Source organism: Phaenicophaeus curvirostris, chromosome 1 (genome assembly GCF_032191515.1).
Source record: "Phaenicophaeus curvirostris isolate KB17595 chromosome 1, BPBGC_Pcur_1.0, whole genome shotgun sequence".
NCBI classification, from domain to species: Eukaryota; Metazoa; Chordata; class Aves; order Cuculiformes; family Cuculidae; genus Phaenicophaeus; species Phaenicophaeus curvirostris.
This window is the reverse complement of record NC_091392.1, coordinates 41,695,649-41,717,506: the sequence shown is the minus strand read 5'-3', so window position 1 is coordinate 41,717,506 and position 21,858 is coordinate 41,695,649. Positions and strand designations below refer to the sequence as shown.

At 47.0% G+C, this 21,858-nt stretch overlaps 1 protein-coding gene across 5 annotated transcripts in view; it reads right to left on the bottom strand.

The window, feature by feature from the left end:
• Positions 1-19,454: 19,454 nt before the first annotated feature.
• TCF20 (transcription factor 20) overlaps positions 19,455-21,858 on the bottom strand; it is a 125,393-nt gene continuing 122,989 nt past the window's right edge. For all 5 annotated transcript variants that reach the window (XM_069854534.1, XM_069854552.1, XM_069854562.1 and 2 more), the window contains one exon: positions 19,455-21,580. Coding sequence is in view for 1 of the 5 variants with exons in the window: in XM_069854562.1 (XP_069710663.1) it covers positions 21,563-21,580 (18 nt within the window). In the remaining 4 variants the exon portion in view is untranslated. The remainder of the gene's footprint in view (positions 21,581-21,858) is intronic.

Sequence of the window (21,858 nt, the reverse complement as noted above, 5' to 3'; positions counted from 1 at the left end):
TGGCTCATGTTTAGCTTCTCATCAACCAACACCCCAAGTCGTTCTCTGCAGGGCTGCTCTCAATCACATCATCCCCCAGCCTGTTTTGAAACCATGGATTGCCCTGGCCCAGGTGCAGGGCCTTGCCCTTGGCCTTGTTGAATCTGAGGAGTTTCTCACAGCCCCATTTCTCCAGCCTGTCCAGGTCCCTCTGGATGACATCTCATCCTTCTGGTGTGACAACTGCACCACTCAGCTTGGTGTCATCTGCAAACTTGCTGACTGTGCACTTGATCTTGCTGTCATTGATGAAAATATTAAACAGCACTGATCCCAGTATGGGACACCCCTGAGGGACACCACTTGTCACGGATCTCCATCAGGACATCAAGCTGCTGACCACAAGTCTCTGAATACAACCGTCCAACCAATTTCTTATCCACCAAACCGTCCACCCATTAAATCCATATCTCTCCAATTCAGAGAGAAGGATGTTGTGGGAGACTGTGTCAAAGGCTTTACAGAATTCCAGATAGAACACAGATCAATAGAAGTCAGATAGATCACAGACACATCATAGATAGATCACAGATAGTCAGGTCAAGCTTTCCTTTAAAAAAAGCACTTGTTACAGAAATTAGCCTAAAATGGTGACCTGAGACTCTAAAAGTCATTTATGGTTCTGGGAATAAAAGTCTTTTATCCAACTCCAGATATCAGTTAGCCTGATGACACCGTGATTTTGGTAGAATACAGCTGATCTACAAGGGAGAAAGCACATGCATTGCAAGGAGCCTTGAGTTTCCAGCCTTCGGGGCAGCAGAAATGCGAAGGTGGTTATGGAGACACAATATTTCCTAAACCAGCACAGCTACATGCTCCTGGCCTCACTGCACTTGGAGATCGATAAAGCTCACCCATATGACAGTTAATTCCAGCTCAACTGCGGAATTATGATTTCTTTTGGATCACAGAGACATGGTGGGAAGGTTCACATGTCTGACGAGCAGCAGCCAATGAACATAGTCTCTTTAGGACTTGCAAAGGGCAAGGAGTGATGGTGCTTTATGCAGAGGAATGACCAGAGCTTTGCCATGGGGCAGGTGATGAGCCAGTTGGGTGCTTGTGGGCAAAGAGAAGAGGGCAAAGCAATACAAGTGATGTTTTTGTAGGCACTCCCTACAGATCAAGGACAGAAAGTCAATAAAACCACCTCACACGGTCACCCGCCTTAGGACTGACTCACGGCTGTACTTTAACTGGAATGGCTATGTGGTCAGGCATAACCCAGGTGGTTTCTGGAGCGTGCTGAAGACAATTTATTATTACAGGCAATCAATGAAGCAATGAGGGGAGATGCTCTGCTGTGTTTGTTGTTAACCGAAAAGGATGAATTGGTCCAGGACGTGATGTTCAGGGGTAAGATTGCCTGCAGCAACCACACACAGCTGCCCAGGCCCCATGCCCGGCTGGAGTGGCAAGTGGCTTCTGCAGGATCGCATTTGGCACCCCAGACCTGATGGTCAGAGGTTAGTGCCTGTTTATGAAAACTGTTGTTTCCATGATTACCCACTATCACAAACTCATTCTTTCACAAAGGTGCAGTGAAAACCTTCCAATGACTAGAGAAACCGTAGATGCCCCATCCCTGGAAACATTCAAGGTCAGGTTAGACGGGGCTCTGAGCAACCTGATCCAGTTGAAGATGTCTCTGCTCAATGCAGGGGCTTGGTCAAGATGACATGTAGAGGTTCCTTCCAACCCAAACCATTCTCTGATTCCTCTCTTTGCCTCAATACTGGAGCCGGCCAGAAAGCACCAATCGCGTTACAGGAATATTTCCTTGAGCTTTCAGAAATTTTTCATCCAGTTCCCAGCAGACTGTCTGCTTCCCCCCTAACACTATTAGATGGATCCAAACCTCAGCAATGTTTTGTTCTGGAGGAGCAAAGCCTCTTGCAACAGCACAAGTGATCAGTGTGAAGCCTGCAGCTCTCTTTCCCTGGCTGTCTATCTCCCAGGCTAGAGTGGAGCTGGGGCTGGTGGAGACCTCACAAACCTTTCCTCTTCTGAGCCCAGAAAACATGTTCTCCTACCCAGTCACACATGTTTTTGGCTCTTCTTCCACCTCCTTTTTTTCTGCCCACCATCATTTGCCTGTTTTGTCTTCACTCGGGTGACCTCTCCTGATTGTTTCTGTGCTGGAAGGGAGCAAGGGGAGAGGGGAGGAGACCAGCTTCACGCTTGTCATTCACCCTTGCCAGCCTCCGGCAGCCAGCAACAACTACCACCTGCTCTGTTTAGGCGTCTCTAGGGAATTTTAGCTGAAAAACTGAGAACTCCATCAAGCGCACTCGCAAACCGGGTTTTCGAGTGCTTGTAACGCAGCCAAGTTTGAGCACAGTTTGAGAGAGCTGGTGCAATGTGTCTTCCTAACAGAAAGTTGCCTCCTGCCAAATTCCGCGTGTAATGCTTCAAATGCGTTAAACTGAGAAAGGAAAATATCACCAGAAATTTTTCTAAGGGGTTAGGAGGAGGTCAGACAAACAATGGATTTCTAAGAACGATGTCAGACATTAGGAAGGGATTAAAATTTTTTTTGGCTGAATGTTCCCAAACAAATTTAGCCTGAGGCACAACCCCAGCTCGGGAAATTTTAGTCTCAGCCAGTTCATTGTGACTTTTTTGGCCTTCAGATGGGTTTTTATACATTGGAAGTACTTCCACAGCCTTAAGATGGACTGTGCTAACAGCTTGTTCATAATAAAGCAGTCAGCAGAACTGAAATAGCCAAGTCTTTCATAGTTACTGTTACTATGACTTACTGCCAGCCTTCCCACATTGCAAAGAAATCTGTTCTTCAGGCTTTTCTTCTTTAAATTTCCTGTGGCTTCCTACTTTTTTTCCTATGTCAATCACAGCAGCTCATCTATCCCTAAAACAAGTCCTGGTGGGACTTTGCTTTTTTCACCCACCCCATCCCCATCCCTTTCCCTTGCTCTTAAGGGGGGCCGTGTCTCTGAACTCAGCACTGAATATGAGATGGGTTTCAGGCCTCATTTTTCACCCCAGAGAGACAATTTTACGCTGGTACCATAAGACGTTGAGGAGTCAAGCTCTAGTAATTGCTGCAAACAGCCTGGCAGCGTGTAGTTGGCATCCGCATGAATGAGAAGTAGTTGGTTTTCTGAAATAAGCTACCCCAGACAAGCTTCAGATACTAAAGGAAAACTGAAATAAGAGCAGAATGGCTCTATCTCGACTTGATACTTGACATAGCTTGAGAGAATATTGGAATGATCTCGCATGCACCCATAAGTGCTCAGGAAGGGTTTTGTGCACCCTAACCCTGGTATCCTCTTCACGTTATAACTGGGGCTAAAGCAGGAAACAAAACAAGCTGTCTGGGTTTTAACTAGGCTAATTGTTGAACTCAAGTTTAGGTTCTCCTACAGGCTTTAATTCCTCATGCTAAGACTTTCCTCCTGTTTCTCTAACCTGAGTTAGCCAAGTGGAGCTCAGCACGAACCATTTCTAACCCCAAGATGGAGACATAATGAATTAAAGCGTGGCTTTGCATAGGCTGTGGTACCAGTGCTGGTCTAAAATGCCTCCTAAAGATACTGTTGAACCTCTGTGATGTGGCTGGGCTCTGGGAAGATGCCTGCTCATTCGGAAAATGACTGGCAGTGGTTCCCTTGACTTACACTCTCCTGCAAAACTGTCAGAAAAACATGGCTTATGCCCCCAGTGCCACAGGCTGTTGATTTGTCTCAGCTGCTGGTTTTGGTTTCTTGTTCTTGAAGCTTCTGGAGAGCTGTGAATATATCGCATTTCTTTTCATTTTTGGTTTAGTGCTGATACCATGGGGTTTTTTTTCTTTGCTGTAATGGGAGAATCCAGGGGAATGTTGGACAGAGGTACTGGCTTTCCTGAAGCGTGAGATCAGTGGTACACCTTTGAAAATAATGAGGTGATTAAATCCAGGCTTGGAAGCCAAAGAGACAAAAGCATCTTGGTATAGTTTCTTCCATTGATTTGCCCTGTGAGAGGCAAGCACTCAGCTGGCTGCTAGCTGAGCTCCCTCGCTTGTAAAATGGGTTTAATGGGGCTGTTTACCCGGTGGTGATAAAGCATCTACAAATCTAGTTGCAAAGTACATTAGTGAGGACTGATAGTGTAATGATTACATAGCAAAGAGGCGGGCTGCCAGAGATTTCAGCGTAGAGGTTAAAGAAACATAAAACGTTAATTTGAAGATTCGCTCTTGTTCCAGAGAACATCTAACACTGATCTTTTTTCTTCTGGCAGAGGGAGTATTTCACAGGCAGCATTTTGCTGCCATTTCTGTGTGTTGGAAGGATAGCTGGGGATGCTGTTTTTTCACAGTCAGGGCCTCAATTCGGTTATTTATGAATAAAAGGGGAAAAAAAAAAAAGGAAGCTAATCTGGCTAAAAAGAAAATTGCATTTTTCTCCTGTGCTTATGGCACTCAGGAGCAGACAAAATAACTTTGGTGACGCTGTCTCCTAGTAGGTAAATCAGATTTCAGGTTTCAGTGATAATTTTTTCTTTTTTCAGTCCAAGCTCATTAGCCTGTTTCTAATGGCTTCTGAACACCAGCTTCCCAGGAAAGCATTCAGAGCTGCGTGTGTTCTGCACATCTCTGAAAGAAGAGATAAAGAGCAGCATTACTTCTAAAACATACTTGCTATTACAATTTCCTTAGATTCAATAAAGGCAGAAGCGATTCTGTGTTCACATCACCTTCCTCCCACCTTGGTGCTGCGATTGCTCCAACGGGAAGAGGAGAGTCATAGAATCATTAAGGTTGGAAAAACACTCTATGATCATCCAGCCCAACCATCAGCCCAACATGCTGTGCCTACTAAACCATGTGCTGAAGTGCCATCTCTATGTGTTTTTTGAACACCTCCAGGGAAGGAGACTCCACCAATTCTCTGGGCAGTCTGTGCCAATGCTTCACCACTCTTTCAGTATTTTCCCTAATATCCAATCTAAACCTCTTCTGGTGCAACTTGAGGCCATTTCCTCTTGTCCTATCACTTCTTACATGGGAGAAGAGACCAACATCCACCTCTACAACCTCCTTTCAGGCAATTGTAGAGAGCGATAAGGTCTCCCCTCAGCCTCCTCTTCTCCAGACTGAACAAACTCAGTTCCCTCAGCCACTTCTTGTAAGACTTCTTCTCCAGACCCTTCACCAGCAAAAATACTCTTGTTCTGGTGAAGCAGTACATTATTTACTTTGTCCACTTACTCAGGGGCTCAGAGCGCTGCTGTAGTGGTTATTTTGGCATGCGCTCTTATCTCCTGCCTCGTTTAAGTTGTGCAGCCATTTCCAACCTTATGAGCATGGGCTGTCGCTCAGTTCAGGATCCCTTTTCTCTTCTCATGCTACTGCGCTTGCCTAGCTGTGTTGTATAGAGAAGCTTGTGACAGCTGACCTGCTACTGAGTGATGAGGGCTGCAGAAAGCCTCTCAAATGCCATCTTTTGTGTGCTTGCTTTAGGCTTGGTCTTGCAGACAGAGGGGATTCCACAGGAACAACAGAGCCATACGTAGTTTGTGTCCCTGCTGTGCTGTTCTTTACAGGTGGAGGACAGCAGGTATCTGCTCCACAAGACTTAAGCTAAGGCTGAAGTCCAGGGGAACTAAAGGCAGGACATCAAACACAAGTTAAAGCCTTGGTGAACTCTGTACTCGGCACTGGTGAGACCGCTCCTCGAATCCTGTGTTCAGTTCTGGGCCCCTCACCACAAGAAGGATGTTGAGGCTCTGGAGCGAGTCCAGAGAAGAGCAACGAAGCTGGTGAAGGGGCTGGAGAACAGGCCTTATGAGGAACGGCTGAGAGAGCTGGGGTTGTTTAGCCTGGAGAAGAGGAGGCTGAGGGGAGACCTCATTGCTCTCTACAACTACCTGAAAGGACGTTGTAGAGAGGAGGGTGCTGGCCTCTTCTCCCAAGTGACAGGGGACAGGACAAGAGGGAATGGCCTCAAGCTCCGCCAGGGGAGATTTAGGCTGGACATTAGGAAAAAATTTTTCACAGAAAGGGTCATTGGGCACTGGCAGAGGCTGCCCAGGGAGGTGGTTGAATCACCTTCCCTGGAGGTGTTTAAGGGATGAGTGGATGAGGTGCTGAGTGCCATGGTTTAGTGATTGATGAGAATGGTTGGACTCGATGATCCTGTGGGTCTTTTCCAGCCTGGTGATTCTATGATTCTATGAACTGAGCCCAGCTGGTTTTGCCAGCCTGGGCTCAGCCTGCCAATGCGAGGGGTGCAGGCCACCATCCACGGCACTAGCAAAGAAGCTGCAGGCAGAAGCGACACTGCAGTGTTCCCCAGGTTTAAAGGACAGGGAGCTCAGCCTCAGATCACTTGCTTTGAATCTTGCGAGAGCTGTTTATTAACTTTACATGGCACCAGGCACAGGTGTTCAGTGCTGCACAGCTGGGCATTTCATAGAATCATTTGTCTTGCAGGCGGGGAGACACACCCGCAGGTTGGGCACAGCATAGGCACACGTGAGTCAAGCAGCAGGGACAGCCTTGGGGGACATGATCCTGCCAGAGTAAAAGCGACCTGAGCCCAGCTGGCACACAGAATCACAGAATCACCAGGTTGGAAAGGACCCACTGCATCGTTGAGTCCAACCATTCCCATCAATCACTAACCCATGTCCCTCAGCACCTCATCCACCCATCCCTTAAACACCTCCAGGGAAGGTGAATCAACCACCTCCCTGGGCAGCCTCTGCCAGTGCCCAATGACACTTTCTGTGAAATATTTTTTCCTAATGTCCAGCCTGAACCTCCCCTGGTGGAGCTTGAGGCCATTCCCTCTCGTCCTGTCCCCTGTCACTTGGGAGAAGAGGCCAGCTCCCTCCTCTCCACAACCTCCTTTCAGGTAGTTGTAGCAAGGCACCCCACAGACGAACCCAAACAGAAAGTTTTCCATCCCTGCAGCAGGCTGATGGATCATCCTCTGACCACTAAAAGCCACATGGCTTCATCTGGTGATCTGTGAAAACCAAAAGACTCTCCTGGCTTTGCTCACTAACAAAACCCAACAGTCTCAGTGCTCCTGTCTTGCTCCCACGCACCCGAGGAGCCACAAGGGCAGGAATTAGTGATAACTAAGGAAGAAAAAATAGTGACTGATAGAGAAAGCCAAGGAGAGAAGGAACAGAACAGGAAAGCCGGCATGCTTTGGAGAGCAGACTGTCACTGGGAAAGGCACACGTGCTGGCAGGCCAGGCTTAACTGCGGAAGAAAACGGGACTCCCTGGGTACAAACCGACGATTGTTCTGTCGAGCACTTCACCAGCGCCTGAATTCTGCCCTTTGTTCAGCGCTCCGTTCGGGCTGCAGCCGACAATGAGCTCGCAGCGATTCTCTTGGGAAACTATAAATAACTTTAACAGCAACATTGTAATGTATGTTTGTCCAAATGATTATTAATGCACTTAAAATGAAAATGCTCAAACACGCAGTTTTGATGGTCTAAAACCTCTGTTAATCATTTCCGAGAGCACAGAGTGCTTGCTGTTAGGGTACAGAGTTTATTATTTGGCTGTTTTCACGAATAACGCAGTGTCAAGCTCTTGCTAGCAACTTTTTCATGGTTTTATCGGCACGTTTTCTGTCAGTGTAAACAATGGCTTGAACACAAGTCAGCATTTTGGAGTTTTTATCAGTGTATTGGAAGCAGAAGATCTGTGTGTGTTACAGTGACAGTGAAATGGGTTGTTTATGTTTGATTTCTGTGTGATGCTCCGACTGGTAGTCTACGCTTCACTAATCCGAAAGTGCATTGGAAATCTGAACGTATATTTTACTCTTTCTATGAATCAGAAATTCACAAATAACTGATTTGGTTTGGAATATTGGCTTGGTCAACCTCACAATTTGATTAATAACAGCGGGAGCATATGGAGTGAAAGAGAAATTAGAAATGATGAAAATGCAGGCAAGATCTTACTAGGGAGTGATTAGCTCATTGGTTACCTTTGCTACTCCTTCCCAAATGATCTGTAGGTTACTCTTGCCAATAGCAGTTGCTACATTCTCATAGCAACTGTACAGAACAAGCCTATTTTTCTTTGTTCGTTTTTATATTTTTTACTGCTGTGTGTTATAATTGTGGTTTGTGTTATGAAAAATCACATGAGAAAAAACACCTGCACTCTTTTACCCATGGAAGTTTCCATAAGCAGTGATCTTTCCGCAGGCAGGAGGAAGGACCGGAGGTGGTGGCTGCAAGGAAAACTGAAAAGGAACACATTTTCTTTGTATTTTTTAAGCTGGTCGAAAGACTGAATGGATGCTTAAAGACACAGGGCTGGCAAGCGGTGGATGGTGAGTGGGAGAGAAATGACTTGGGAGGCATCTGGGCCTCTGGTGGGCTGCCCCTGCTCCCCCTGCCGATGGCAAAACACCAAGGTCCTCGACATAAGTGACACCTCCTCACCTGCAGAGAAAGAGAAGCTTCTTAAAGCTGCTGTTTCCTGGGTCCCGCGGGGACAGCTGCTTGGCCACGTGCCTGCCGCTCGGGTGCGGCGTCGCTGAGCACCAGCAACCTGCAGGCTCTTGCTGAGCCAGCCGGGAAAGAGGAATGTGTTTGTGATGATGACGCTTTAAATTGTTGGGTTGCTTAAATAAATGAAAACGAAGAAATTTTGAAAGCCATGCCGCATATGGAGCTGAGAAAACTTAGTCTTCCTATATATGGAATACAGGCACCATGTACACGAATTAACACCTTTCTGCAGCTCCCTTCTGATCTGTGTTACTTGGTTGGAGGGTCATATTCAGAGAGCAGTGGTCAATGTTTCAAAGTCCAGATGGAGATCTGTGACAAGTGGTGTCCCTCAGAGGTCCATACTGGGACCGGTGCTGTTTATCTTCATCAATGATAAAGTCAGCAAGATCGAGTGCACCCTCAACAAGTTTGCAGATGAAACCAAGCTGAGCGGTGCAGTTGTCACACCAGAAGGATGGGAAGTCATCCAGAGGGACCTGGATAGGCTGGAGAAGTGGGGCTGTGAGAAAATCCTCAGATTCAACAAGGCCAAGGGCAAGGCCCTGCACCTGGGCTGGGGCAATCCATGGTTTCAATACAGGCTGGGGGATGATGTGATTGAGAGCAGCCCTGCAGAGAAGAACTTGGGGGTGCTGGTTGATGAGAAGCTCAACATGAGCCAGAAGTGTGTGTTCGCAGCCCAGAAGGCCAAACCCTATCCTGGGCTGCATCAAAAGAAGTGTGGCCAGCAGGTTGAGGGAGGGAATTCTGCCCACCTATTCCTCTCTTGTGAGACCTCACCTGGAGTATTGTGTCTAGTTCTGGAATCCTCAACATAAGAAAGACATGGAGCTGTTGAAACGGGTCCAGAGGAGCACTACACGGATGCTCAGAGGGCTGGATCATCTCCCATATGAGGACAGGCTGAGAGAGTTGGGCTTATTCAGCCTGGAGAAGAAAAGGCTCCGAGGAGACCTTACAGTGACCTCCCAATGCCTGAAGGGGCTACAGGAAAGCTGGAGAGGGACAGTTTACAAAGCCTTGTAGTGATAGAACTAGGGGCAATGGGTATAAACTTGAGAGGGGCAGATTTGGACTAGATATAAGGAGGAATTTCATCACGCTGAGGGCGGTGAGGCACTGGCACAGGTTGCCCAGGGAAGCTGTGGCTGCCCCATCCCTGGGGGTGTTCAGGGCCAGGTTGGAAGGGTCCTTGGGCAGCCTGGTCTGGTGGGAGGTGTCCCTGCCTATGGCAGGGGCTTGGAACTGGATGATCTTTGAGGTCCTTTCCAACCCAAACCATTCTATGATATTCGGAAAGAGGGAAAGGCCTAAGACAAATCCTTAATTACTTTATGCATTTTATTGCCTGTTCCAAAGTCTAGAGCCTTCTGATTTATCTTCACTGTGTTTTGAACTAAGGCCTTTGCACTCAGGATTGAAAATTCAAGAGGTATCTTTGATGTTATCTGTTCTCCTATGCACATCATGAATTCAGTGGGTGAAGGGCACCTCCTGGGGTGACAGCTTCGGAGCAGGCAGATCCCATCACCCAAATGCATCTGTGGAAACAGAGTCCGCAGAGGTCTGTATAAGCACAGCTTTCTGTTTGTGATGCCCAGAGGGCATAGCAGAAGGGGAGCAATACACCAGCCACAGCCAAGCTGTCTTCTGCTGTCTTTAGGTGTGAGAATCATAGAATCACCAGGTTGGAAAAGACCCATCAGATCATCGAGTCCAACCATTCATATCAAGTACTAAACCATGCCCCTCAGCACCTCGACCACCCACCCCTTAAACACCTCCAGGGAAGGTGACTCAACCACCTCTGCTGTCTCCCAGATGGTTGCTCCAAGGAGGCAGTTTCAGATCCAGCAGTTCCCAATCTCAGAGTCACACAGTGCAGGAGTTTTCATCCAGGAGCATAATGGGGATGGAAAGGCTACATGTCCCAGGACTAGCCAAAGAAGAGCAGAATTTGCCTGTAGAAAGCGTTCAGGGTACAAACGCAACGCGCAAACCCATTTGCACCTCTTATTTGTTGCTGGGAGTGGGTGAAAAGAAGCATCAAGCCCTGAGCTTTGGGGCACAGCCCAGGCTCGGGGGAGCAGACAGGCAGCTGTGCTGCCTCCTGCCTCTGCACCCACCCTGCCAGAAACAGGCCTGGTCTAAATCTCTTGTGAGAGAGAAAACCTCATCTTCTGCCTCATCTGCTCTGACCCTGCAGATTACAAAGGGTGGTTTCTTATCACCCTGCAAAATTAAGAGGTGCAAGCAAAGACCTTGGCCAAAATACCTCCATAGCTTTCCCTGAGAGCCCGTGGAGCAGGCACAGGGGTCATAGAATCATCATAGAATAGTTTGGGTCAGAAGGGATCTTAAAGATAATTTAATTCCAACCTCCCTGCCACTCCTTACTTACCTTCCCTGGAGGTGTCCAAGGCCAGGTTGGAAGGGTCCTTGGGCAGCCTGGTCTGGTGGGAGGTGTCCCTGCCCATGGAAGGGGGTTGGAACTGGATGGGCTTTAAGGTCCTTTCCAACCCAAACCATTCTATGATTCTATGATGAAATCAATTTACCAGTTCTATTAAAGAAAAAAAAAAAAGGAGAACAAGTTAAAATTTCAGGACTTCTGACCTGCCCGGATGATGTGGACAGATGATGTAGGCCAAAAACCCTACTGGAGAAGTTGCTGAGGTGTAACAGCACTGAAATAGCTACTGGTTACCAGGGAATAACCTCTGAGTGAGCCTGGAGGTGCCGGGGCTTTCTGTGCTGTCTGAGGAAGGAGACCAGATGCCCTTGGGTCACACCTTAGGGCAGGACGGAAGGCTGGGAAGTGTGCACCCCAAATCCTTTGGGCTACAACTCCAAACCACTGTCCTTGAGTGACTCCCAAGAGTAATTATGAAAAATGAGTTACCTGCAAGCCACACGGACGCACAATACACGATCCATCTGAAAGCAAAACGCAGGCGATGGAGGAAAGCAACAGAACGGTCTAACAAAGTCTCCCATAATCGATGGAGAAGAGCCTGGAGAAGAGGAGGCTGAGGGGAGACCTCATTGCTCTCTACAACTACCTGAAAGGAGGTTGTAGAGAGGAGGGAGCTGGCCTCTTCTCCCAGGTGACAGGGGACAGGACAAGAGGGAATGGCCTCAAGCTCCGCCAGGGGAGGTTCAGGCTGGACATCAGGAAAAATTTTTTCACAGAAAGGGTCACTGGGCACTGGCAGAGGCTGCCCAGGGAAGTGGTTGATTCACCTTCCCTGGAGGTGTTTAAGGCACGGGTGGACGAGGTGCTAAGGGGCATGGTGTAGTGATTGATAGGAATTGTTGGACTCGATGATCCTGGGGGTCTCTTCCAGCCTGGTTGTTCTGTGATTCTGTGATTCTGTGAAATCAGGATGAAAATGTCTCATCCTGTTTATGCCTGTTAGGAACCCTCAGGTGCTTTTTGAATCTTGGTGCCATGAGGCTTTTCAGAACAACCGGGGAGACTTGTGTGCTCTGACAAGCACCAGCCGTGCAGGCTGCAGCAGAAACCAAGATCAAACACTCGCTGTCAGTTGTGGCAGAAGTAAAAAGAAAGGGGAAATGCAGGAGGTAGCAGCCTGTCTGTCCTCTAACACAAGTAGCTGTGTGGCTCTTAGAAGCTTATTTCAAGGGCTGGTGCTTAGGAAGTTGTGGCTTGAGGGTCCAAAGCCTGCTTACTGCGAGGAAATACTTCTTTCTTTTATGTATGCTGTCAGTTTGCTTCTGGAGAGGCGCAGTGTCTTTGAATGACGACGTTTAAGTTGCTGAAGCGTCCTGTGAATGCAGGCCAGAACTTAGCTGTGGTTTTACCACTCCCGTGCAAGCTGGTGCTTGAACCAACACCTTTTCTCAGCCACTGAACATTTGTACTCATGCAATTCCAGATCTACATATACACTGAAGGATAAGAAAGATGAATACATAGAATCACAGAATCATAGAATAACCAGGTTGGAAGAGACCCACCGGATCAGCAGCCCAACCATTCCTATCAAACACTAAACCATGCCCCTCAGCACCTCGTCCACCCATGCCTTAAACACCTCTTGCACTGTAAAGGACGAGCAAGGAAAGTTCCACCAGACCCTTCACTGAACACTTGGCTGCACCCTGGGAAGGGTTGCTTGGGTTTTTGATCAGCTTCTCTCAAAGTCCAAGTAATGCTAATAAGCGCTAAAAATAAGGGGCGAATCTCTCTATCTCTCTACAGAGATGGTAAATAGAGGTTGGACAGAGTTTTGGTGTCTCCCTGTCTCAAGCGCTGGCACAGGCTGCCCAGGGCAGTGGTGGAGTCTCCATCCCTTGGAGGTGTTCAAAAAACATGTAGACATGGCACTTTGGGACATGGTTTAGTAGGCACAGTGGTGTTGGTCTGACGGTTGGACTGGATGATCTTAGAGGTCTTTTCCAACTTTAATGATTCTATAAGCAGCTCTTTTAATTAGTTCAGATGAAACCCTAGAAAATGAACATCAGCCTTCATGTTCCACAGTTTCTGTGGGTCGCTATCGACTGGAGGAAGAAAACAAAGATGAAGCCTGTGTGCTTTGAAGAGGAACAAACCAACCCAGGTGACCTGATCCACATTCCCTTTTTAAGCACAACAGGGACTGTCCTCTGTGTGGAACCTCCACTTAGATGCAAAAAAGGCTGCTCTGTGTTACAGAATTATTCAGGGCCTTTTGTTATTTTAATGTCACAGAACGAGTTTGGTACAGTACCTACCTAAACTGTTCTTCCAAAGCTCACACATATGAAACTTCAAACAGAAACAGGCAGCAGGAACAGCCACTTCCACCAGTGAGGACTTCAAGTACATTTCCAGTGGTCTCAGGTCTCCTCACATCTTAGCATTCCCTAAAAGGACAAACCTTCCATGACTTCTCCTGACCTGTTACTTCTCCATGGCACTTTCACACCATTAGGCCAGTTGGAAAAGGTTTTCTTTCCTCTTCTTCTTTTTGAGAGGAACTTTGGACCATAAGGCTGCACTGCTGACCCTCAGCTCAGGGGTGAATCCATCAAGCATGGGTGATGGGCAGTGTTTGGGGCCAATGGGCCACACTTCAGAAGGCCACTTGCAAAGCAGAATTTGTCCCTGTTACTCTCAGTCTGCAGTCACTGTTGCTGATTATTATGGATTGGGATTAGGTTAAGCACTTTTCGCTTCTTATTTGTTCATCTTCTAGATCACTACAATTCTGTGCAGCCCAAAAATGTGTCTTCTTTCCTTCTTCTGAAGCAACAAATCACAGACTTTATGTTTGCCAAGTCCATCTTTCACATTTGTCATAAGGAATGTTTACCCCTCCACTGTAAGAGCATCTTTTCCAAGCCTTTTGTGTTCCTGTGACATCACACTGCTCTTGTTTTCAATTGAAGTGAGTTTTGTGGCTGAAGTTGGCCATGACAGCAGCCATCGATACCCTCTTTAAGGCTGCAAATATCCACTTCCATTTCACAGCCCTGGAAACTATTTCTTCTCCTGGCATGTTTTCCTGCCCCGTGAAGCTAAGAACCTTTCATGCTCGAACCATACGCAACACTGGAAACCTGCTTAGAGTCTGCAAAACTGGTGTATTCACTCCTTAAATCCTGTGTTCAGTTCTGGGCCCCTCACCACAAGAAGGATGTTGAGGCTCTGGAGCGAGTCCAGAGAAGAGCAACAAAGCTGGTGAGGGGACTGGAGAACAGGCCTTATGAGGAACAGCTGAGAGAGCTGGGGTTGTTTAGCCTGGAGAAGAGGAGGCTGAGGAGAGACCTCATTGCTCTCTACAACTACCTGAAAGGAGGTTGTGGAGAGGAGGGAGCTGACTGCCACTAAACCATATCCTTAAGTACCTTGTCTACCTGTCTTTTAAACACCTCCAGGGATGGTGACTCAACCACCTTCCCCGGCTGCCTCTGCCAGTGCTCAATGACCCTTTAGGTGAAACGTTTTTTCCTAATGTCCAGCCTGAATCTCCCCTGGTGCAGCTTGAGGCCATTCCCCCTTGTCCTGTCCCCTGTCACTTGGGAGAAGAGACCAATCCCCACCTCTCTGCAACCTCCTTTCAGGTAGTTGTGGAGAGCAATAAAGTTTCCCCTCAGCCTCCTCCTCTCCAAAATAAAGCAAAGCAGCAAAGATGGTACAAAACCTGTTATATAAAATTGCAATCTTTGTCCTGCTTATACACCCAGTCCTTTCCTGCCTCTTCTGGATGCATTTCCAGCTGCCAGTTCCTAATTTCACCACACAACACTGAAAAACATTTATTCTGCTTTTCTGCATTTCTTCCAACCACAAACGGGAACCACGAGATCTCCCTTACTCTTAAGGTGCTTTGGCACCAGCTGATTAAAGGGCATAGAAGAAACAAAATACTGATACGACCCATAATCCAGGTCTAGTATCTATTCACTGTAATCCCAACAGTCCCCAAAATAACGTCCTCAAAACCACAGAATCATGGAATGGTTTGGGTTGGAAGGGACCTCAAAGATCATCCAGTTCCAACCCCCTGCCATGGACAGGGACACCTCCCACCAGCCCAGGCTGCTCAAAGCCCCATCCAGCCTGGCCTTGAACACCTCCAGGGATGGGGCAGCCACAGCTTCCCTGGGCAACCTGTGCCAGGGCCTCACCAAAATAATCTGCATTATATAACAGTCCAATTATTCCACCTCTCTTCTGAGTAGGAAACACAGTTTACGTGCAGGAACTCAGATGGAAGTCCAGTTACGTTTTCCTAATACAAATGCTATAAAGTGTGTGATAAAGCCATTAAACGCAGCGACAGTTTGATAAACTGGCTGCAGCCCATGGGACTCTCACAATACGACACTGACTTATGATTACCACACCGCACTTATCTCAAGTGTGAAGGCAGAGCACCTCCCAGCTCCTTCCCTGAAAACTTCTCTGTTGTTTTCGCTGCTCCCCACTGAAAGATGTGGTGCTGGAAAGAAATAATTTTAATAAAACTCAGAAAACTGTAGTCATCACATAGAATCATAGAATCACCATGTTGGAAAAGACCCACAGGATCATCGAGTCCAACCATTCCTATCAATCACTAAACCATGCCCCTCAGCCCCTCATCCACCCGTCCCTTAAACACCTCCAGGGAAGGTGACTTAACCACCTCCCTGGGCAGCCTCTGCCAGTGCCCAGTGACCTTTCCCATGAAAAATTGTTCCTAATGTCCAGCCTGAACCTCCCCTGGTGGAGCTTGAGGCCATTCCCTCTTGTCCTGTCCCCTGTCACTTGGGAGAAGAGGCCAGCACCCTCCTCTCCACAACCTCCTCTCAGGTAGTTGTAGAGAGCAATGAGGTCTCTCCTCAGCCTCCTCTTCTCCAGGCTACCTCAGACCCACGGAGCACTGAGCTCCAGACCCACTGCAGCCTCCAAGTTTGGTTGTCAGCAGGTGTAGTGACAACCCCAAAGCTGCAGATGTAGGGCAGGGGGTTTCTGCAGAGAACCTGGATACGTTCGCGTTGAGCAGCACATGCACACAAGTTGTATCACACAAGAGTAGAAAGTCAGTTTGAATCGGGATTCCCCAGCTAGAGCGGAAGAGTTACCTCACAAGAGGTTTGCTGTGAGCTAAACCAGTATTTTAATACCTGGGCAGCATCAAAAGAAGTGTGACCAGCAGGTTGAGGGAGGTGATTCTGCCCCTCTGCTCTGCTCTCCTGAGACCTCAGCTGGAGTCCCGTGTTAATTTGTGAAGCCCTCAGCACAGGAAGGACATGGATCTGTTAGAGCAAGTCCAGAGGAGGTCACGAACATCATGAGAGGGCTGGAGCACCTCCCATATGGGGACAGGCTGAGAGAGTTGGGGTTCTTCAGCCTAGAGAAGCAAAGTCTCCCAGGAGACCTTATAGCAGCCTTCCAGTACCTGAAGGGGCTACAGGAACGATGGGGAGAGAAATCTGTCAGGGAGCACAGTGACACCACTTCTGGCCTTTACCTTTTTTGACTAAATTCTCTGACTGACAACATCCTGAGGTAGCTCTGTCTTAAAAATCCCCCAAAAACCCAACAAACCCAAACATGTTTGTTAGACATGTTCCACAGCCAAACAAGAATCTCATCCTGTTTCACAATAGAGATTTCTAACCCTGAATCAACAGGCAGTAACTACACTGTCAGCTTCTCAAAGGAAAGTCAGTAGAGCCTCAAAATGTTCGCCACATTTATACTTTCTAGATCTGTAACTGAACCAAAATTACATGTGCTCTTGTTCTTATTCACACATTTAATCACTAACAAAAAATCCTGACCGATGACAATTTATTTATCCTCAGCCATCCAGATAGCCTGTTCCACATCCAAAGGTCTGATATTTAAACTCCATTTCCTGCATTTTTAGATGGAGGACTGCTTCTTCCACCTGTTTCTGATAAGCCAGGGACCAGGTCAGACAAAATGATTTCATGTCCCTCTACCAAGTATTTTTACCACATCCACGACAACCACTGCACTCCAGACAGCACAGGTAAATCACAGAATCATAGAATAGTTTGGGTTGGAAAGGACCTTAAAGATCATCCATTTCCAACCCCCCTGCCATGGGCAGGGACACCTCCCACCAGACCAGGCTGCCCAAGGCCCCATCCAACCTGGCCCTGAACACCTCCAGGGATGGGGCAGCCACAGCTTCCCTGGGCAACCTGTGCGAGAGCCTCACTGCCCTCATCATGAAGCAATTCCTCCTTATGTCTAGTCTAAACCTGCCCCTCTCATTTATAGCCATCGCCCCTAGGGCTGATTCCTGACGTAACAGCGCTGTTACCAGGCATGATAGTTTGAAAAGTTTATGCCCAACACAGCCCCAAACTGTTCTCTCTGTAACTGCACTGGTTTAATTAATAGTAGTATCTTTCCTCACATACGTTCTTATGTACATTATGGTTCATTCTGCACATGAAACAGTCACAACACCAGAGCTGTCGGTTAGAATCATAGAATCACCAGGTTGGAAAGGACCCACCGGATCACTGAGTCCAACCATTCCCATCAATCACTAAACCATGGCCCTCAGCAACTCATCCACCCGTCCCTTAAACACCTCCAGGGAAGGTGAATTAACCACCTCCATGGGCAGCCTCTGCCAGTGCCCAGTGACCCTTTCCATGAAAAATTGTTCCTAATGTCCAGCCTAAACCTCCCCTGGTGGAGCTTGAGGCCATTCCCTCTCGTCCTGTCCCCTGTCACTTGGGAGAAGAGGCCAGCACCCTCCTCTCCACAACCTCCTCTCAGGCAGTTGTAGAGAGCAATGAGGTCTCCCCTCAGCCTCCTCTCCTTTTAATTGCCTTATCATTATAATTTATTTGCCTCTATCATGACGAACTAATTTTTCTAAAAATTCATGTCCCACCAAACCCACTTTTCTTTAGTTTGGGATTACGTGGCTTCCAGGAGCTGGAAGGACACCATCCTTTGGCACATCCTCTGCCCCAAAGCCCTTAACATTTTATTTCAATACTGTTACACATCACCAGTTTGTCTTGTTCCAAGAGTGATGCAAAATGTTCAAGAACATCACAAGCCCAGGTAAAAACCCCACCCGTGCCGATGTGACACACAGATGAGCAGGGGTGGCCACCACCGTCTGCAGTGGCAGCTGGGATTGCTTTCCCCTGTGCTGCAGAACCTGGCTGAAAACTCCACAGCAGCCTTTGACTGGGCTCTCCAAGTGTTGATTCCACGTGCAATAAAATTCCATGAGAGAGGTATCCACCAGCAGCTCCTGGTATCGAGGTACGCGTGCTGTACGTATCCTAGGGCCTCCATCAGTTCCTGTGGGAGGAGCAACTCCAGCCACATCTCCAGCTGACCACCGATCAGCTCCTGTCAATAAAGATCCTTTGCATGTTGAATCCGATGCATACCATGCATGGAAACCACCGTCTTTGTCTTTGTCCACGTCCAGCAGTGTTGACTCACTCAGGTCACTTGTTGGAGCTTCCTTTTTTAAATGGCAACCACACGCTTGGAAACGCTGTCGAACCACCACATCCATGTCCCAGGAAGCAGGCATCTCTTTCTTTCCGAGATCCTGTTGGGAGTAAGTGTGGAGAAGCACTTTGAAAATGAGCTGCCTTATCCAAACTCTCCTGAGTTCATTCCTCATCCAAACAGGTAATTCCCCAGTGGCAGGCAGGCCACGTATTTTCTCTTTACACATTGTCCATGTTTTAATGTTCTTCTGCAGGTAATTTCCGCTGCACAAATTCTAAATTAGCCAAGATTTCCAAACCTTATATCTCCTTCACGTTTGGAGACTCCGTGCTATCAAGCTGTTAACTGCTTTTGCAGGATGGAGCTGGTAAATGTTTTGTACAACGGCTTTCAGAATCCACTCAGGCACTTTGTATCTTCTGAGCCAAAAGACATTTTTATTTCCAGCTGGATTTTATGACTGCTCTGGATCATTTCCAGGTTCTCCCAAGAAGCCATCATACGTTATTTTATTCCTCCAGGCTTGGTTTTAGCTCTGGTTTCTGTAAAGATTTGACCAACAATGATGACCGACTCATAAGGTCTCTCTGCAGAGAGCACAGTCCTTACCTCCAACAGCACTGACGAGGGGCGAAGCTGCAGCACCATTTATTTGCTCTACACGACTCCCACTACTTTCCAACCACGGTGCACGAGGGGCTACTCAATCTCCACAACTGCCATCAGCACCCACAAGGAAAACCTCTGAGATTCCCTCCCAGCTACCCAAAACCTTCTCCCTCTGCTGCATGACACCACCCTGAAGAGCCAAACATATCAAATTCAGCAGTTTCACCACACAGCCTTCACGGCACTACAAAGCTGGTTCTTCACCACCGTAAATCAATGCAATAAGAGTAACTCCTTTGGGTTTTTTATCTTTTCCAGAACAGGTAGAATAGAACAGACACTAGGAAAAAAAAAAACAGTTTTTATTCAGTTGAAAAGAAGTCATTTACTCAATCACATTAACTATGCTAAAAATGATTTTTTTCTGACTACACCAGCAGTTAAATATTTTCAGCACCAATTCAGGACACATCAGTGACATTTATCACAACAGGTGTATTTCTTAATGTAGAGAAGGACAAACTCACTTCAGTAGCTGCTACTGGGAAAGGAGCGAGCGGGCAGCTGCCCATTTCTTTTCCAAATACTCATCAGTGAGAGCAGCAGCTTCTAGAAATAAATAACTGCCAAATCATCTCCCAAATCTTTAAATCGATCTTTTAAAAATAGAGTTAAAATAGATATCTTAATATGAGCTATCATAGATTTTAGTTTTTTATGTGCTGAATACTCCAAAACGCGAGCAGTTGAGCAAGCATCCAGTACATAACTTCTTAAAATAGTTCTTCCCTCCCCGCAGTATCAACCCCATTTTGCTTTTCACCCAAGTCATGCTGGTTAGATCCCTATCTCTGGCGACTTCCCAGTAAGCACCACGCTGTTTGATATCGCTAGGATACGCCACCATCCTGTGAGCGAAAGAAGTCAGTGACCTGGTGAAACACCACCAGCTCAAGCAAACAGAGAATTCATCCAGTCACTGGCTCGTCATCTCTGAGCATCAAATAAATCCTAAGCTTTAACTCTTAAAAGCTTTGCGGTCTTCCTCTTGCTGGGCCAGTTCAGGAGGTCATCGCTGAAGGCAGAACTGATGAAGGCAAAGAAACCAAAAAGCTGCAGATAGTACTGTCTCTCTGTCCTTTTAAAACAAATCAAGTTCGCACAAAACAAAAGGAGACAAGGTTAAAATGAAGTTTATTAGTTTTTTTGGTGGTTTTTTAAGCTTTTTTTTATATAAAACTGTTTGTGAAACAGCTATTTTATTCCCATGGCAGAGTGACCCCTGAAAGATGCACTAACCCCTTTCTTAAGGCCTTAATAAGAAAAAATTATGATGATTTTTTTTGTTGTCGTTCCTTAAACCCAAGTGTTTCAAAATTACATAATTTACAAAAAAACACCCCACCCCAAATGACCAGATAGTGTCGGCTGTTATGGTGACTTTCCCTCTTCCTTCCTTAGGAAAAGCAAAACACAACATAAAAAAAGGGCCAAGTAGATTTTCCTGATCAGTTTGAAGATACGTTGACTCCACCAACATTCAGGCTTCCTCTCCAGTTCCCAGTCCGGCAGGTAAACCCCATCTTCCCCTCACTTGCCTTCAAAACTGAAGGCAGCTTCTTGGAATGCTTTGGGGGTGCACCACATTGTTGTCACAAAGGGCAGAGACTCCTTTCCCCTGTGTGGTACAGACGTTCCCACATGTACAAGGTGTTCGGGATCTAGCAAGCACTAGCCACCTCTTATTTCATGACTATCACAACCTAAGACACTTCAGATGTTTTCCAAGTTCCCACTAGTAACAGCGTTCCTCAAAAACAACGATCTCCCTACCTCGCACACCCAAGTGGTGACACCCCATCACCTGCAACCGTCCCAGCCTTCCCCCCACACCCTAAAATTTATCATGATTATACCTGCCTTTTAAAATTGGACTTCCTTGGGTGTTGTGAGAAAGAAAGCAAGAGGAAGGGAGACAAGTCCTGTTAGGGGTATTCCCAGTTCTGCTGCTCTTTCCCACAAAATGTTAGGCTCCGTAAGCCTTGCTTTGATTTTGGATGTAATATTTACTTTAGGTATTTTTTTAAATTTATATGGGTTTTTGTTAATTTTAATCAAAAGCATCAAAAGGGATATAGCGCACCTTTCATTTAAAACAAAGTCTTTCAAGACTAAAAAATAGATCTTTATATATATATATATTTATCCCTCCCTCTTTAATTCCCCCCACCTGTTTCCTTTTTCCCCCTCCCCTTCCCACTGTCACTATGGAGATTGTGTCCATGGAAACAGCTGGTTCAGACTCCTTGGTCAGATTCTGTGATGTCATCGGTCTTGGGTGTGATGTAGGAGTTTATGAAGGAAGTGCTGGCATTGGCAGGCACGTCGAGAGGGGGCATGGCTGCACAGTGGGAGAGATTCCATTCAGTCACGAATGTCCACCGCTTTTTTATCTCAACAGCCTAACCTGAAAAACAAATCGAAACGGTGAAATTGGGATGGTTCCTTCCCTCTGTCTGCCAACATGGCCCCCCAGGCTTCGGAAAAACCTACTCCGCGGCCACTAGCACCGCAGTGACACCAAGAGCTCTTTAGTTTTGTGGACTGTAAGCAGATGGAAGCACAATGGCAAGTAGTTCAAAAAAGCAAACTGATGTGATAAAAAGTATTAGTTTAACAATCAGTGGAAAATGAAATAAGCAAGGCTCTGGAGGAGGTCCAGGATGAGCAGACGATCTGTGCCAC